Source organism: Labrus bergylta, chromosome 8 (assembly GCF_963930695.1).
Source record: "Labrus bergylta chromosome 8, fLabBer1.1, whole genome shotgun sequence".
Lineage (NCBI taxonomy): Eukaryota > Metazoa > Chordata > Actinopteri > Labriformes > Labridae > Labrus > Labrus bergylta.
This window is the reverse complement of record NC_089202.1, coordinates 14,876,867-14,896,158: the sequence shown is the minus strand read 5'-3', so window position 1 is coordinate 14,896,158 and position 19,292 is coordinate 14,876,867. Positions and strand designations below refer to the sequence as shown.

The 19,292-nt window shown below is 39.9% G+C and overlaps 2 protein-coding genes across 3 annotated transcripts; one reads left to right on the top strand and one right to left on the bottom strand.

Moving 5' to 3' along the window:
* Window positions 1–1,066: 1,066 nt before the first annotated feature.
* Window positions 1,067–11,662, bottom strand: dedd1 (death effector domain-containing 1). 2 transcript variants are annotated; one of them, XM_020649083.3, is made up of 6 exons: window positions 11,550–11,662; window positions 11,262–11,408; window positions 10,377–10,876; window positions 10,143–10,271; window positions 9,719–9,868; window positions 1,067–3,393 (listed from the first exon to the last, which is right to left on the bottom strand). In XM_020649083.3, exons 3-6 carry the CDS (start codon window positions 10,840–10,842, stop codon window positions 2,987–2,989), a joined length of 1,152 nt encoding a protein of 383 aa, XP_020504739.1. In that variant the 5' UTR covers window positions 10,843–10,876; window positions 11,262–11,408; window positions 11,550–11,662; the 3' UTR covers window positions 1,067–2,986. The 2 variants fall into 2 exon arrangements, with proteins under 2 accessions (XP_020504739.1, XP_020504738.1); XM_020649082.3 differs by lacking the exon at window positions 11,550–11,662 and having other exon boundaries at window positions 11,262–11,532.
* A 642-nt stretch (window positions 11,663–12,304) lies between these two features.
* Window positions 12,305–18,624, top strand: rabac1 (Rab acceptor 1 (prenylated)). Its single transcript, XM_020649109.3, has 6 exons — window positions 12,305–12,455; window positions 13,577–13,712; window positions 14,177–14,389; window positions 14,635–14,732; window positions 15,262–15,363; window positions 15,595–18,624. Exons 2-6 carry the CDS (start codon window positions 13,591–13,593, stop codon window positions 15,681–15,683), a joined length of 624 nt encoding a protein of 207 aa, XP_020504765.1. The 5' UTR covers window positions 12,305–12,455; window positions 13,577–13,590; the 3' UTR covers window positions 15,684–18,624.
* The last annotated feature ends 668 nt before the right edge of the window (window positions 18,625–19,292 follow it).

Here is a 19,292-nt window from a genome sequence, read left to right as displayed (position 1 = left end):
TAAATTCTCTAGATAACACACCACTGTACTATATTTGGGCTTGGACCGGGAAGGATAGATCACTGTGTCAGTGCAGAGAGCTTGCTTATGCTTCAGAGTGAAATGAGGTGACTCTTCAAAGTGCCCTTTAGCCGACATTTACTTTATTTATTCATGTGCTTGAGGGCTGTGTTGGTCTACATCAGAGGAGTTAATTATGTCCGAGGAGACCCTGTGATAAAGCTAAAGACCCCACTCACTAATCAACAATCGTTACTTATATCACACATCATTTCTGAAATGTGAAAAAAAAAGATGCAAGTCTAATGACTAATTTCTGACATTTCTTATTAATTTAAATACTTAAACTCTGATCCCATTGTGAGATGTAGAATCACTATTTTAAAGCTGAAAGTGTTGCGCAGTCCTAAATCTAGAAAAACTTGACTTGAGCTGTAAGGATTCTGGCAAATCTAACCTAGGGCGAGACAGGCAGAAGAGTTGGTGAATGAAAATGAAAAGCCCCTTAAACTCTAATCAATAACTTCAAGGCAGCCTAAAAATGCATTTTGACAGAGGAGATCCACTGTATATGCACACATATTAGTCTTTTCCTACATTATTCTTAGGACCACAATCCTGGTAGTGTTTTAGCTGTTATTTGTATGAGAATGCCAGCAAAATGTCATATAACTGTTTTCTTTTAAAGATATCTAACAGAACAGCAGTGTGGTCACTTCAACTGTAATTGCTGAAAGAAAGGAACAAAGTATAGTATACAGGTGGATAGTTTGGAAAAAATGTTGGAGGTACACACCATTCTTGGGTTTTATCAAGCGGACAGCTTAGAGCAAGAAGAAATAATTAAGGATCTGATCCACAGTGACCTGCTTTCGATGGTCCTCTTCAGACCATTCGGGGGCAGGGAGAGGGCACACTCCCACTAATACAGGTAACAGAGGGTAGAGAACTGGGGAAAATGACAATTCGAATAACAGAGAAAATGGCGCAAACAAGCACTATGACAAAATGTAACACAAAGAGATTCAAGATAAGATGTTGAGGTTTCAGAAAATGTCCAGTGGTACAAGGTGTGAGAAGGTTTTTAATTTTCAAAAGCTCCTACTGACAAATCAGACTGAAAACTATTACATGAACCTTTTGCCACACATCATGTTTTTATGCAATTCATTAAGAGTGATTTTTTTTCTTATCCAAAAACTAATAACACATGCATGTATTAAGTTGTCTTTTACATAACTGATTTTTTGATGTATGAACTTCAGTGCTTGAGTAAAACTTGTTTTGGATGTTTGAGTAACTCAATCCTCAAACCATCATTGTTCAGGTACAGGTTTCATGAAGGTTGTTTTGTAAATTGATTAAAAAAAAAAAAAAAAAAAAGCAATAGGCAGAAATAGCTTCAGGCCATTAAACCTTTATTATTCACCAGAAATAATGTCCAATATATAAAGATTTCCACAAAAACAAATTATAATTTTCACAAGAATGCTCCCCTGAATTTCTAGCTTTTCTTTTATAAACAATAGAATTTAATGTAAACATCAACACATTTGCTTATCAAAAAAACCACACAAAAGAAAACATGAAAATATGCCCATTGTCCCTCCCTCTGCATTGCCCGGCAGAGCTCTGCACTTGAGACAGTAGTGAGTCTGTCTGCTTAAGTTGTGTCTGTATGAAGGGACTTAGAGGAGGGGCCTTATTGATCTTCTTCTATGAGTGAAGTCCAGGCATTAGTTCCAGCAGGGTGAGTAGACAGCTGTCTGTGAGCCACTCTACTGGGCCTACATAGCAGGGCTGAGTGGAGCTGGGATGTGCACTTTTGATTTTGATCTCTCCAACATCACTTCTATTGACCGACGCACTGTCCTGTGCTTTACTTGCTGAGAGAAGCACTTGCTGTGGACTAGCTGGAAGCCCAGGCACAAGCCACCATTGCATTATCCTGGTTTCTGTTGACAACCTTTGGATGATGAATCTTCCATGGTCTGCTGAGGCCTTGCCCTAATCATTGCTGTCATCTACTAGCAACTTCAGTATCCACTGACCAAGGCAATCACGAGTCGAGTTATCGTGGTACACAGGGCAGAGAATCCCGTCATATGTTATCTAAGTGTTGATGGGTGGACTGGGCTCTCAAAAGTTAGACACAAAGGTCAATCTGTTCAGAGAGCAGCCCACTTTCCCATCTGTGGTCAATTCTCTCAAACATTTTTAAAGAACAGAAACTTTTTTGGCATTTTACTTTGTCCTTTAAATGAGTTGAAATAAAGTCAGTGCAAGTTAGCATTATTCCTCAAGTCCAACATGAAAACCAAGAAACTGTACAGCTGTGAAGCATTAATCCTCATCTGTAATGGTCTGTTTGTATGTAAGAATTTTAAGTGCCATGTTGGAACAGTTTATGCACAATTTTAGACAAAAGTTTGATTAATGCTTAATTAGGAGACAAGTCTTATCCTGGCCCATTAAGTCTATTTACGTATATGTTTTGAAAACACATCCTTGTCTATGAGGACATGTGCCAATCATCTGTGGAAGCCCAACACTTTAAACCTTATTTGTTTAAAATTGTTATGAAAGGCTTACCACTTGATCTTTAGGTACAGGCTTGCTCGCTCTTGTTCTCACTGAGACTAAGAAGAAAACTTGCTACATCCTGTCTCATCCTGGTCTCCTAGAAAGTAGCACCTGTGCATGAATCCAAAAAGGAAAACACATTGATACATACAATTTTTTTTGACATTACAAATATTGGTAACGTTAGAACAAAGGAATGACAATTTCTGAAATTGTAAGGCCTGTTATGAACACAAAGAACATATGGTAAGTGCTGACACCTAGTGGTTATTGTATGGATTGCGAATACAAAAAGTGGCTTAAAAAATCCAAATTTGCATGCAACCATGAAAATGAATAGCATTGACTACTATTGCATTATTCTAATTTAATATAATACAAAATCACAGAGAGTCTTATAAGCCTATAAAGCCCAGTAAGTCTCTGTGCGCCCACCATTACAGGGTGACATCGTTCTCCCTGTTCTCAGTAGCCTCCGGCCCTCCTCATAGTCATCCTGGTCCACACTGATCAGGAGCCGGACACCCTCCATGCCTGCTGCCATCCTCAGGGAGTCGGTGATAAAGACTCCCTTCAGGGCCTCCAGCAGATTCCCGCTCAGGTAGTCCCCCCAGAAGGCTTCCAGGTTGTCCAGCTCTGTGAACTTGATGTCGCAGACGATAGAACCCAGGTCTCTCGCACGAAGCAGCGAGTTGGCTTGGCTGAATAACTCAAACTGCCGCTCCAGGGGCTGCTGTTTGTCGGAGGAGACGCCATCACGGAGGGCCGACTCATGCTCCAGGTACTCAGCCCGGACACGAAGGCGGATATCTGATAAAAAGTAGGGGGGGGGGGGGGGGGGGGAAGCAATGGTGGGGCGGTGAAGGGTGGGGTGAGGTGTAACATAATGGAAGAAAGAATAGGGCAGTGAGTGAATGATAAGGGAAAGAAATAGTGGATTAGGAAAAGGAGGAAAGGTTAAAGAAAATTAGAAAGAAGTGAAAAGGTAAATTGGAGAGGTCCACGCAACAGACAGAAAGGGAGGGGTTCATGAGGTCAAAAGAAAGGGGAAAAGAAAAAAATACAAGACAACGGCATTAAAACACTGTTCATTTAGCTCATCTAAGCAAGTGCATTATATTAAGAAGGAATTCTCAAAAGGAGTTCAAGAGGGAAGAGCTTTAAAGGAAAATGTGATCCAGTAGATGGAGTACTTGGTCTGGAAATAGGACAGTGAAATACTTCTGGACCCCTCTCTTGATAGAAGAGGAAATACAATGTTGCAGCAGACCAGGGACACTGTTATTAAGTGGGGAACTTGCGTTGGACAAACAAAGATTTTTGTGTGTGCATTTTCTGTGTAGAAAACTGCTGCAACCTCTTAAGTCCGATTGAAATTGCTATTTTTGAGCATCAAGAGAAATACGAGTTATCAAGCAGTATCGTTCTTTTTCTTCCAAGGTAATACCAGAGGTTTAAAATGAACATTGACGGTTAACTTTGTGAACGCAAATAAGAAGTGAGCAAATACTGTGGTGGCAGTAATAAAAGCAACATAGCAGTACGTAGTCGTGGAGAGGCTTGTCGTTCCGGCCTTGTGTTTAAAAACGGCACATGTATTCTAATCAACGGGCTTTATGGTGGCAATAGATAGCTGCTGGAATTCCACAGTAACAGGATTGGCGGTCATGCAACAGCACAGCGAGAAAGATCAGAGGATACATACTGTACTTAGCAAAAGCCCTGCTGAGATCGTCCCCCATGTCATAATTCCAGAGCTTCGAATGGAAACAGCTGCTGACGACTTTTGCTGCAACAAAAATTCATCTCTGCCACTCAAACCCCCTTTAGCAGAGGTAAACAGTATTCACTATTAGTGACATTTTACTAGAACATTCTACTCAGTGACTCAACACAAATGGGGATTTTTTTTTTTGCACTCCAATGTTCAGAAAGGGACTTAAAACAGGAAATATTAATATGGAAAAAAATGAAGCCAACACATGATTTATACAATCATTTTCCAGTAAAATTATGGTTTTTTTCATACTAGGGTTGACTGGAATTATTTCGCAGAACTGGTAAGCATGATTACACAACAGAAAATGTTTCCATATGGTTCAGACCCAGATTTAATTGGGTAGAGCTCATTAATGGTGAATCAAAAAGTCTTAAAAAAGTCATAAAGTCTCAGAATCATTACAAGAAAACATCAAGGAACAAATTTAAATACATTACAAGAGCTATGACTCCACAGATAGGTTTTCCAACTCAAGGGTCACATTTACCCTCTTTGTATTCAGATTTTGTTTGGGGCTATTGGGAGTGGCGCTAGACTCAAGGGGGATAAAGTTTTGAAAATGCCAACAATAGAAATGCAAATGTTGGATTAGGACATTGATTTTGCATGTCTTTAACATTTGTAAGAGAGCAGTGACCCAACATTGTTCTTCGCATTCAGGCTTCATCAGGCTGTAATTAGATTACTATAGAAACACAGAAGTGGATCAAAGGGGACAATTAATCAATGAGCTCAGAGAGACCTTTGAAATATGCAGGGACAAAAATAAGATCCACTCATAAATATTTTAGCTTTCACTTTTAACGTGGGTTGTTTACACAAAATCAAAACAATGTTTTTTCTTTATAAGGCCATAATTTACACACACATATGAAACACATTTAAAATGAATTAGACATTCGATTATGACAAATAATCAACCCATGTCTCTACAAGTCTCATAAATAAATATAGTAAGCATGTCTTTTGTTTTTTCAACCCATTGACAATACAGATAGAGTCAAGATTCATACTGTACTCTATGGTCAGAAAAAACGTTGCCATACTACAGATCATAACTGTCCTCAGAGGGGAGCAAGTGCAAATCCTAATTATTTATGTCATTGTTTTATAACAATGATTACCAGTGGACTGATGACAAAGGCAATTTTGTTCATGGTAAAAAATGGTTCAGTAGTTTGTCGATTTGAAACAAACTCTTTATGATTGGTTAATGATAAGTATTTTGAGTATTGGAGCAACAGCTAGTTAGGAAGGCATCCAAAAGGTCAAAGAAAACTGAATCCAAGTCGGGAGATATTACCCAAGGGCTTAAGCAGCACCATGCTACAGGGGTGCTTCTTTACAGCAGGACCTGTATTGCATGAGAAGGTAGTGGGTAAATTGAGTGTAGCAAAATGCAGTGAAACCCTCAAGGGGAAAAATGTGCTGCAGCCCACCACAGAACTCTTACAGGTTTGTTTTTTCAGCACAAGAACTCACTAAGGTGTGCAGAAAAAGTGTTTATCTTTGATCAGTGTCAATAACCATCCACTGTGATTCAATGTTGCAAAACAATTACACTTAAAAATCTCCAAGGTGTCTGGTTGAAAAACACTTTGTTGTAGAATATCCTTGGAGGTTTAACGCCATGTCAGCGCAAGAATGTCTCCAAAACATTTATTAATATAATTTTCACAAAGTGTTAAACAGGGCAACGATTTTTAAAAGGGAAAACAGAAACTGCCCCTCTATCACTTTGCTGTTACACAATGTGCAGTATGGACTGGTGAAATATTAAGTCAAACCACCGTTAACAGCAGACCTTTGGATCATTACACTGCATGATGGCTGTGGCTATGATAAACACCTGCCCTTCATGCAATTACTGTATTTATGGATAGCCTTCATTTTTGCCTCCCTATTTCATACTAAGAGGGATGGAGGTAGAGATAGGGCCACTGAGGAGGAGGCCATTTAAAACCAGAGGAACACAATGATAGTCATTTTGTTAGGGTTACAGAGCACTTCACGCTTCATCAGACACAGAGACATCCACTTAGACAGGACATTAGGAAGCACAGCTTTCATTTTCTCACTTTGAACACCAAGCCCGTTTGGCTTCCTTCATCTCACCCTCCCCCCCCTCCTTTTAAAAAAGTTTAAGTACCCATTTACGAGGAGTCACTTGGCACGGAGAGCTTCAACTCTTTATCGATCCGTTTTTCTGCTGAATGACTGACCAAGAGAGTGTAGAGTTAGGGGAGTATTGAGAGTCAGTGGACAGAACTCTCTCTCCTCCCCATAGACTCAAATCCCTCTCTCTACCATTTTGCGTGGTTTGAGCATTTAGTGTTCGTTCTCTCCCTCTCATTGTGTGCAAGGATACTGTTTTCCTGACACACAGGTTGGTCTGTTTAGAACTGCGAACATAGAGAAAGGAGAGAAAGAGAGAAAGAGACAAGCACAAGTGGGTTGGATATGTCGACTTGGTCGTTTTTTAACATCAAGCAGGCATGGCACAGCACTCACTTCTCTAAGTTGTAATGCGGTTTGATTCAGGGCAATCGTTTGTACAGACAAGGTAATCAGTCCTGATATGCCTTAACTTAAGTTCTACTATATTGAAGTGTCTAAGTGGGATGCTTGGGACTTCTCTTACCTTGACCGATCCCCTTACCCTCACCTTCACCAGCCCATTATTTAAGCTCCAACCCTAACATTACTGAGGTACCACCATTTAACCAAGCAAGGCCTTCACAAGCACCCCATTTAGAAAGTAAAAAGAAACTGCTGGTCTGAAGGCACAGATGCCTTATGGGCAGTTGTCAGTGTCAGAATGCAATTGTGACACTTCACTGAAAATGATCTGAGATGAATCATGACAAGAGGAGTATTTGAGGTCTGTTTGAATGCTAGGGGCCAGCGTTGGGCTGAACTGCCCTATCTATCTCTGCCCCCTCTCTTGACAAAACAACTGCCCAGGTTTCATACGGGGCACAGAGATAAGATACAGCAGGAGCTTCCATCATCAGAGCCCTGTTGGGTTATTTTCCTCAGAACTGCTTGAGTAAAGGTTACACTGGCTCTTCTTTTATAGCCATCTGTTGGCAGCCATTTTAGATTCTCTGAAACCGAACTTATGGCCACTCCTTATAAAAAGGATGAGTATCTTTGCCAAATCAGCATTTGCATCGTTTTAAACTACAGAGTTGGTCTGAATGAAGTTTTGATTATCCAGATTCAATTAAGGTGAAAATTAAAAAAAACACTCTCTGAACATTCATCTCCATTACTTTTCATTAAAGTGATCTCTTTGAGATTATTGTTTTGACACGACTGCCATTTACATCAGCTGAAAACTAAGGACTCGGTGCGAGTGTTTCACAGAACTAACGACCCATTCCAGAATAGAATAAGGAGGACTCTAAAAACATAACATATCTCTATCCACAGTGCACAACATTACAGGAAGGTCTTTTAAGAGCAAATCAGGGAATAGGGTAGGGGTCAGCTACATTGTGATACACAAGCATCGAACATAGAGTAAAGTGGCTGCAATAACCGCTGTTGTAACAGGAGGGGAGAGCCTCTTTTACCTTAGGCATCGGCCCAGACTTGTGAGAGAGCGCATGCCTGAGTTGATCACACACACGGCTGAATGTATGGACAGAGCGGGGTGACACACTTTATTTGTTTTGTTCCTCAGACTCCCCCTGTGTCTCCACGATCCTTTGTGTCTTAGGTTATCCAAACTGAGTCACAATCCTGAGTCAACCTGGTGGAATCAAATGTGCAGTCAAGACAGCAACATGTTTATAGTAACAGGCACATCACTCATCCTGAACAGCTAAGAGGGGCTGTCTTTGTTGTTAGGTCTTGTTTGTTTTGTTTTAATTTCAGAATTGAATTATCATTCGTTTGTTGAAGTACATATTTCTGACCAGAAGGCAATTAGGGACATTCAAAAGAAATGCGTGAGAAGGTCTGCATGAATGAAAAAAACAAATGTCACACAAAGGCCAACTGATGTTAGATTCATCTTAATCTTATTGTGCAAAGAACATCTAGCCTTGATTGATTAACAGGCAGGCAAGATTTGAAATGTTGAACAGGGCATTGATTTCATAGTGCAGCTTTTAGTGGAGTTAGAAAGTTTTGAACAATTGCTCAAAAAGATATGCAAGGTTTGAAAGTTGACTATTGTGACAACTCTGTATCAAGATTGACAAGAAAGCAAACAGGAGCTGCATCTAGCGTTGGCTGGCCAGCATCTTTCAGTACATAGTGAAAAGAAAAAGAAAACAAGTACAGGTGAATTCCCTACCAGTTGGATTCTTATTCACAGCAGCAGCTGAACCTAGTCCAGTGGGTTAGAGTAGACTTAAGGTGAAATGAAGGGCAAAGAATGTGAAAAAGAGCACATAGAGAAATGGATAAGACAACAAAATCTCCCTCATGTTTGATGTTAAAGAAAGACAGTTAAGGAGCAATTGCATGTCTTCACATAGCGAGACAATGGAAACACCATGAGTGATAAGGAGATACCAGTAAACCCAATTTAGGATGGCATAGTATTTTTTGTCCAACAGTTGAATTGATTGTTGTAAATAACTTTATGTTTAAATTATTACTAAGACAAAAATGGAACATCAGAACAAGTGCACAGACAGTGAAAGGGGGTTGACATTCTGAAAAAACATAGTTGTATTACCTCTAGCAAGTAAATTTGGTCTATCGTGCATTAAAAATAAATAAAATAGAGCCCAACCGATTAATTGGGAAGCTGAAAATATTGGCCAATATTACCGCATTCAGTGACAATATGTAATAATAGCACTGGCACAACTAGCAATAATTTCCTTCATATTTATTTTGTGCAGTTTGAGTGTTTTAACAGGTTTTTTTTTACATTTTCTGAGCAAATTCCTTCTATAGTGTTGATGCACTGGTTGCCAGCTGATATTAATTATTTGGGTCATCTGGATTACAGTATTTCTAATAATTGAGTTCTGGATTCATTTATCCTCAAATTTACTTTCTCTGACAATTGAGGTATCTAGTCGGGGATCTTGTCAGGACAAGATGTTTGTCTCACATTTTTTGGTAATGTGAGGAGCTTATTAGTTAAGTCCTAAACCTCCCAAATATTCATAGACTCATCTGGGCCTCAAAGAAGAATTACCGGTATGGAGACAAAAAAGGACACGTGGTCATATTGGACATACCATAAGTATATCAAAATTAAAACTATTATACAGATAAGTAAGAGATGTGAAAATGTTCCATAAATGAAAAGGGCTGAATGAAGATAGAAGGGCAAGAGATGAAAAACTAAAAGGGCAGAAAAGTAAAGAATGCTGTGACTTCACTTACCACAAGACACCTTATGTAGGGGTGGTGATGGTGGTAGAGGTGGTGGTTGGTCCTGTCGGTGGGTTTTCTTAGGCCTGCGGCTCCAGCAATTTCCCCTCTTCTTCCTCCTCCTCCTCCTAGCAGGTGTTCCAGGCATGGGAGGGTAGATGCCTGAAAGAATATGCATTGAATTTATTTGAGAGAAATTGCAGATATTTCTGTTCTTATCTTTGGGACATCTGTTAATTGCTCGATGTTTGGTAGTTTTTGATAATAGCTGATGAAAAATATACCTATAATTCCCCAAGTGTAAAGCATGTAGCAAGGTGCCATTCATCAAGTAAAACTATTGTTTAATGTTTCATAATTAATGATAGAGGGAATATGGTTTTGACTGTTGTGAAATAAAAAAATAAAAAAAGATACTCTACTCAATTGTACATACCGGTTCTCAGTTGCTGTGTGAAAGATGGAAGAGGAATGTCTGTCTGTCTGCAGCTGTGTTGTACACCAGAGATGCACATCAACTCCCTATTCTCAATTCCATACCTCTGTCCACTTCGTTCAGGAGATACTGAAAATCATTAAGACAAGATTGTTGGTTATGGTTGACAATTCGGCCAAAGCACCATACGTAATTCCAAAAACTCTTCATGAGCACCCGATGGTTCATCCTTACCTGTCCTTCTTTTCTTGTGGGACACTAAAGGAAGCAGATCATGACGAGTGAGGACTCTCAAGAGTTGCAGTAGTGGCTCCAGGTTGCCATCACTGAGGTGACCCTGCTTCTCTAGCTCTAACAAAAGCTCAAGGCCACTCTTGGGCTTAAATGAGGCCTGTATGTGACCCCTGGAGTTCTTAGGATTTAACCTCCTCCAGGCCTTTTGCAGTTCGGGGCTTGGGGCTACGCCCGAGTCTTCTGGATCCCCCTCACAGGGCTCAACTGTCCAGCCTGCTAGGTCAAGCGGGTGTGAGGCATGACAGGTTTCACTCAGAAGAAATGACAAGACTTCAATGTCAGTCTCTGTCAGCTGAGAACCAACTATTTCAAAGACCTCATGGAGAGACAACATCCCATAGTAGTTGAGACACTCTGCTTCTTCCCAGTACAGAGAGTGTCTTGGTGGGTATCCTGGACAATGCATTGCAGCCACTGGTTTCCCTAAAGCCACTCTCCACCTGTTTCAAAACAGATTATACACATGACACTGAACAGAAATGTAAAGCTCAAACTTTGTCACTGTAATAATAAGAAATACCTGAATGTTACCAACTATATTGTAACTAAAGTTTCATCTCAGCTTAACCCATTGTAGGTACTGTAATACAGTTCCATATAGTTAATTGTTAGCTTGGTTATGAGCTCACTTGAAATGCTTACTCTAAAAATTGCATGAAAGACCGCAAACTACATTCCTTGCAAGCTAGGAACTAGCATAACCCGACAGTAGCCCGTGTGTGCTTTTAGCCAATGTCATTTTTTTTATACTTCAGCGTCAAACCTTTTCTCTTAAGTGAACTTCATTGTACCGTGTTCAAAGGGCTTTGGTTGCAGCAGTCCTACCTTGCAGTGGTTGTCAGCTCGACGCTTTAATGTAAAATGCAAAGCAGAGAAGTCAGCTGTGAGTTTGTGTTGTCGTCGTTTGAAAAGCCACAAAGACTTCCTCTCGTTGAGCAAATAACCACCTCAGTACGTTACGTAACGACGTTTCTGTGAGGGGGGGGGACACACAAGAAGCGTCGCAACATCAGCCAAACATATAAAGAGGTGATATCCACTGTGTCGTAAAACCAAACTTGTTTTAAACCTTGACATTGCAGTTTCCAAGGTACAATAAACGTTTAAACGTACCTGGAAGGTCGTTTGCGGAAGGGTGGTATGGGAACTCCCACAGTGCCATGCAGGACAGCAGCACAATAACAAGGAGGAACTGACCAATCACATCCCTCCGCCTGCCCGATGACGCCAGCTCAACGTTCTGTATCTACCGACCCAGGGTCAGATTTTCTCAACGAGCTGTTAATAAAGTAGGACGAGCTGTAAATCAGACAACTGATCTGCGGTCTGTATTTTACTGGAATGGTTTCAGTCACATTTGTATCGATTTTGGTTAATTTACAAATCGTTTTCCACCACACATTTCACCTATTTTTGGGGAGCAGACTCTCACCAACGATATACCGACAAAAGAGCATATTATTATTATTATTATTATTATTATTATTATTATTATTATTATTATTATTATTATTATTAAACGATTCGGACACGTTTGTTACCAAGAGATTTTTGATGCGTTAGACTACAAGAAAAGAGATGGAAAGCACTAGAAATATTCGAGAGAAGACAAACACTATAACATCCAACAAATAGGGAAAATGTCGCGTTCACAACATGAACATTTCGCCTTATTTGCTTTGAGTATAAACTGTGCTGCCGAGGCAGAAAGAAAGGCTGCAAGTTGCGGATGCTGGTCATTGTGGATGTAACAGAGAGGATTATTATTTTTTTTTTTTCATTTATTGTTGAAGTAGCATATAAACTGTAGCTTTACTACAAATCCAGATGTAGGCGGTAATGCAAAGTCTTTGGCTGTCAAACACCACCGAAGAAATAAAGAAGGCATTTCCCTGTGCGGTCATCGGGTGGCGGTGTTTTTGTGTTTTCTACCCGGACAGGAAGTTAAAAAAAGCAATCCATATCACATCCGTGAACAAGAACAGCAACAACAAGATCTGAGGCTATCAAAGTTGAACTGTAAGTACATTTTCGACACATATCTGATCAATTAAATTACTTCAACCAGTTTGTAACATCCTCTTATTGACGTGCGCAGTTTTGGGGTTTCTAAATGATCTGTCTGCCTGAGCCTGTTAGTGAACATGGACGTAAGCAGAGAAGCTAGTTGAGTTACACTCTTAACAACCAGTAAAGTTGTATGAGTAACCCTTTTTTTTTTTTTTTTTTTAACTATACAACATTTCCTACCGCTATTTTACGTAAGCTTACTTGAAAAACGAACCCCTAAATGATATTGGATTGCGTAAATAATTTTCTCTAATCTTCAATTTCCTGTTTGGTGATGTGGCAGCGACCATAATTACGCCTCTATGGCACTACAACTATTACTTTAGTACTGCTCCATCTGTGCTATGCATATGCAGTATTGTCAGCCTGTATGAATATGAATGTAAGAAAATCTTTACTGTTTTTATATACAAAATAGTTAAAACACACTCTGACACTAGCTTCGTTTTGTTTTAAATGTTTGAATTTCCCAGTGAAAAGACGTCGCCCTCTTTTCTTTACAACTCTTGAAATTGCATTTCCAATCAATCATTCATGATTTATGCAATTGTCGGTTAAATTATTTATGAAGTATCTCCATTTCGAACAACTAGTCATCACAATTTAACTCATCCAAAAGTGATGTATTTGTATTGTTTTTTTGTTTTGTTTTGTTTTGCAGGCAATTAATATAAACAATATGTATTAGCTACAAATTAATAAATCAGCCCTTCATTATTACGCTGAGACTGCAGAATGTTTGTAATCTTTTACAAAAGACAAACTCAACTTTGTATAAATAGACCTGGATGTTTCCCTTCACTCACTGTCTGAAACAGTTTCATTATTACCTTTTCGTAAATAATAATAAAAATGTGTGTTTTTCTGTTCCTTTTATTTACAAACTTTAATTACACGCACTATTTGGCTGCATTTAACTTATCAAATGAATCTGTCTGTTGTCGGATGACAGCTGATACATCCTCCCCCCATTATGTAGACAAAAAAATGAAAATCCACGCGCACATTTCTATTTGCAGTTAGAATGCTATAAATGTTTTATGTCTGAACTGTTTTCTTTTGCCCTGCAGCAGGAAGTCTGTAGATGCCATCTGGAGCTCCAAAGGGGGAGAACTGTCTTGTAGACATGGACAGCAAGGCTGGAGATCTGTTCAGCGCCGAGGATGCTCATCCAACCGGAACAGGTGGAGCCGGGGTCCTGGCAAAGTAAGGGTCTAATTTTAACTTTTTAAAATTATTAACAGTTTTTTTTATTGCTCGCTTTACACCTTCACAAAACATACACATACACATACACGACCCCACCTCCACCCACCCACGACTTATTATTTTACCCACTACTTTTTATTTGTTTGTCGTGTAACAAGCACTGAATTCTTTACATAGTCGTAAAAAATAATGCAGTCTACAAGTGGGAAGGTGACTCTATGTCGCCCAAATGTACTTTCTTGTACCCTACTCTTCTGCTGCTGTTGTGGATTTATTAGTCTACTTTGCATGCAGCTTATAAGAGGAAGTCCATCCTCTAATATAAAGCACATAATAATCACGTGCTGTGTAAAGCTAACATTAACACTAGGTATCCTCTATGTAAGGCTTTTTGCATTCTTCATTTATTATTGTTATCAAACACTTGTTTACGTTTTCTGTTCTTCATTTCTTTTGTCCAGGCTTTGGCTCCCCAAAGGCTTCTCAGTCAGTATGGCCAAAGAGTGGATGGACAAGCGCAGAGCGTCCATTCGACCTTGGTCCAGCTTTGTAGACCAACGCAAGTTCTCGAAACCACGCAACTTCGGAGAGTTGTGCCAGAGAGTGGTGAAAAATGTGGATACTTACAACAGCAACTATACCTTCATCTTCATGGGTCTCATCCTCTACTGCATGTAAGGCCAACGGAGAGGAACTCATTTGAATGTGTATATTTTTCAGTTGGACTGCTCTTCCTGCAGATTAGCTCTTACTCACACAGTCTGTATGTGATGCACACAGGAAGGGTTTGGCCACTGGAAACATTAAAGAATGAGGAACAGAACAAACTGATTATTGACTAAAAAGATACATCATACAAGTGTTACAATTATAACTAAGCCTGAAGATTGATTGGACTCTTGATGTTTCTTCTCCTCAGTATCAGCTCTCCCATGTTACTGATTGCCTTGGCTGTGTTCGTTGGTGCCTTCTACATTATTCACCTCAAGTCCCAGGAGTCCAAACTGGTCGTCCTCGGTGAGAAAAGCTGCCGGCTATGCTTTGCAATCCATCAAATCAGTACCTGCTAAACACAGTGAACCCTTATAATAACCTGTCATACTGAACCCATATTTCTAACCCATAAATTAAGCATTTAATACTCTAAGCATATTTAATGTTGGTATGGGTCTTGTCTTAGAAATTCTTACTGTTTGATTCATTTTGATCAACTATTCCAACCATACTCATAGGTTGGTGCAAGCATGGATATGGATACACACATTACACAGACAAAAGAACAAAATACAAACATAGAAGCTAATGCAAGAAAACATCTGAAGTGATAAGTGTTGCAGGTAATATTTGTAGTTTGCAACTGTTGAAACTTTACCCATGCACACCATTATTGTGTCCTATACAAATTATAGACTAGGCTGAGCATGTACATTTATCCTGTTTATCCTCCACCTTTCTATATCTTTCAGTAGTCAACTTAACCAGACCTGCAAAAGGGAGAACAAGATCCTATCTGTGTAAATAAATCTGTAATTTTCATACAAACCAGGCAAGGAGCTGAATGTCCCTCACCAGATGAGTCTGGCTGGAGCTCTTTCTCTACCTGTGTTCTGGTTGGCCGGAGCTGGTGCTGCCGTCTTTTGGGTCCTGGGTAAGCCTGACAATTTAATGTTTTCCCTCATTCATTTATATTCAGGACGTTTAGGAATATTTTTAAAAAGACTTTTCATGTCATTTGTGATAAGTGGGTTTTGAAAGCACATCCTGCTGTAAAATTCTGAATTTGTAGCTGCAAACGGACACCGTCTGTTTACAAACCCCTTCTCTCTTCTTGTTTTTCTCCTCACATTCCCCCTTTTTCATTTGTCACGTCTCCTCTCAGGAGCAACGCTGTTTGTGATTGGCACTCATGCTGGTTTCCGTGAGCTGGAGGGATCTGACATGGAAGAGCTCTTCATGGAACCTGTGTGAAGAACAGGCTGAACTCTCAGCAGGTGCTGCTCAACTATCAGTCATCACTTTGACCCTGTAATAATGTAAGCTCAGAGGGGTTGAGGAAAAAAACTGCTTCTAGATCTGTTCCTTATCTTTCTGTGCATCCTGTATTCCTAGTATCCTACCTAGTGTTTTAAGAATGCACCTTGTCTTGCCTCTGAAGTCGTGGCTGTTGCAGACTGTATAGCTTTTTCAAACTTATTCATACAGTTCACCTCCAATTTGCACAAATGAATTGTTAATGAGTATTTAAGCACATTTTCATGCAGACTCTTAAACTGTGTCATATCTCTCAGCTTAGGACTCTCTGTGCTCTTTTATCTGCTGTACATTTCTTTAGCCTCTTTGTCTAAAACCATCTGACTCAATTGCAAACTTATATTTAAGTTATGCAACAATTATATAGGTAATGCAATGTTTGCTATTCTTAACAATTGAAAAAAAAAAAAAAAAGATTTTCCAAAGCAAAAGTGCCATTTAAAGCTAATTTTTTTTTTATCTCTGATAATGATTATGTACAAAAAAAAAAAAGATTTAATTCAAGGGAATCGACAAAGGAAACCCTTTGGTACTTCAGGAGGGGTCATTAACATAGCTAGCTTGATGGAAGGACATCTTAAAAGGTCAGTATATTATGGGGGATTGCATTGGGGATTGTACTGTACTTTGCTGACTGTCTGTGTGCATATTTATCAGCTTTACTTTCTAAAGGTTTTTTTGAAACATTTACTCATTTGTTTACACATCGATGTAAGTTGGGTGTTTTTGTATTTCAATGACATCATGGAAGTGCAATAAACCGCTGATGTTAATATGTTTGTTTTTTTGTTGTACCCAACTTTAAGTCTTAGATTTTGCCTTTATTGTGCTCCGGACTGAATACACAGTGGAATAGGACAGTTGCAGCCCTCGTCGCTCTTCTTCTCTATCTCCAGCACACCAAACACTGCAGCACTCACCAACCCCCTCTTGTCCGCCCTGTGGTCCCCCCTTTTGTCCCCCTTTTTCATGTGACCCCTGTGACCTCTTGCTCTGTGACAGCACAGTAAGAGGACCCCATGCTCATGTTGCCATGGCGATGACCTTGGAGGGCCCCAGTCAGACACAAACTCGTCCACAGACACACTGCGGCAAAGGCGAGCGATCGATATTCTATTATACGGAGGGTGGCAAGGGGGAGGTGTGGGTGGATGGTGGATGGTGGGTGGTGGGTGGGAGGGGGGTGTCTCACTGCAGTGAGCTCACTGCAGAGACACAGGGGAAATTAGAGAGGGTGAGAGCGTGTGTGTTGGTCAGTGTGAGAGTGTCAGAAAGTGGGTGCGCGTGTGTATGTATGAGTTGGAGACACTGTATTTGTCATTGGTTGATACTAGAGCACTGAAAGAAAGTTTTTGACTGAAAGGGACTTGTCCTAAATTTTCACAGGAAATGGCAAGGTTAGCTTTTGGAGCATAAAATCTATACCTCTCACATTATAGAGCGGTATCTTTAGTTATAATATGCTTGATTTGTGTACTAGGTGGGCAATAAGAGGTTCATATAAAATAGATGACCCTTGTGGCACAGAGAGGCAACACAATTACAGTCTGCTCCCATAAGATTAAAGATATACTACCTTGCTTGATTTCAAGAAATGTTTCTTTTGGAAAATAACTTTAATCAGAAAATCAGTTCCTACTTACTGAACATATGATTGATGCACAATTTATTTTTATAAGTGTATATATATATATATATGTTTCCTGCCATCACCACCATCAGAACGGACAGTCCTGTGATCCACGTTTATAGAATTGTTGGGAGGAGAGACTGGGGAACGACATGCAGCAAAGGGGCCGCTTTGACTGCAGCTTATGTATATGGGGCGCGCAACACAACCACCCGGCCATCCTGGGCTCTTCAGTTTATGGGCATTTGTTCTCTTTTTCTTAGACTCTATCTTTCACAGTGATCCCCACGTCTGTGTCAGACAGGGCTGACATGTTCAGAGTGGTTTGGTGCATCAACCTGGGACGCTGCCAACTCTCCCTTCCTGCCAACTCTCGCTAAAACAGTTAAACATTATGCAGTTTGCAGGTAGGAGTGCTAATAAACTCAACACTAGGTGGCATCCCATCCTCCATGTTTCTAATTTGTGTTCCGCTATTGTGCACACTGCTATGTTGAACAAATAAGCCTCACATATACACGCCCCAGCTAATCAATGGTTTTGGATTCAACTTTAATTTACTTTGACCTGAGTGACTTGGAGCCTACATAGAGATGTCGATGTGCATAATATTCACAGGTGAAATTAAAAAGTGTTGGACGTTGTATCCAACATAGTGCTGAAATGATAGACTGATATATAAGATCACTGTATGCTGTATACATGAGGTGAGATAGGGCTACATAGTATACAGCTCATTATTTATGTTTTTATAGCTCAACACATAATTAATATTCACATTTTATCATAGGAATGAATCAACATCTATTGTGTAAAGTATTTAAAATGTAACAGGCTTAGCAAGAGCAGTATTTGTTGCAGCTTATTTTAAGAAATGACACAGGGTCCTTATATTTTATATATGTTATGTGTATGTAATATTCATGTGGGTAGTGCATATTAATCATGTCCAAGAAGGAGCATTGAAGAAAAAGAAAGACTAAGGCATGTAAAGATTAAATAGAAAAGTATTCTGTTGTCTGATTAAAAAGAGTGAGTCATAAATGAATTGATAAAAACAGAGATAGAAAGACACACAGACGGGTCTAGGTTGTATTAAATGTTCTAGATGTTTTATTAGTGTTGGTTTCATTTATTTGACACACATGTTCTACTAGTCGTGTTTTTTTTCTCTTGGATTTCGACTCTTGCAGCCATCTGAGATGGACCCAGCCAGAGACCGCTGGCCCTTCACTGGTCTCCAACACATACATGCACACAGACCCGGGCCAGACCAGGACCTGGACTGCGCCAGAGCTGGACCTGATCCGGTTATAGACCCCCAGGCACGTGGACTCATCATCACCACTCACCACACCACATCATACCGGCACACCTGCAGTGACAGGAACCTGAAAGCCTTGGTTGGTTTCTTGTGTCTTTAGGTAAAAACACAAGCGAAAAACCGGCTCTGCTGTTACAGTATCAGAGGAGCCTCCCGAAAAACCAGCTAAATAACTGAAACCAAACAAAAAAAAACAAAAAGAGAGACACACTTTTCTTTTTTTTTTCCCTCTCTCACAAACATTGGTGAAGTTCTTTATGAATGTCTCTGTCGAGCTGTTTTTCCAACATGTGTTTTTTTATTGTTTCATTTAAATTCAGTATAGAATTATATAGATTTCCTAGAGCACACAGAAAGATTGAGTTGTATTTACCAACTTGGGGGAGGGGGATTTGGGGGGTGTACTGTAATAGTTATTAACAAGGACAATGTTTCACACAGTGCACACAAACAGAGACAAACGGGGCAGGAGGGCGGGGAGAGGAGGTGTGTGAGAGACAGGCAGACAGGGGGAGAGAGGGGGGCACAGGACGCCATGGGGTGTGCTTTGTCAGACCTAAATGAGGGAAAAGCAGCTCTCACATTCCCCCCC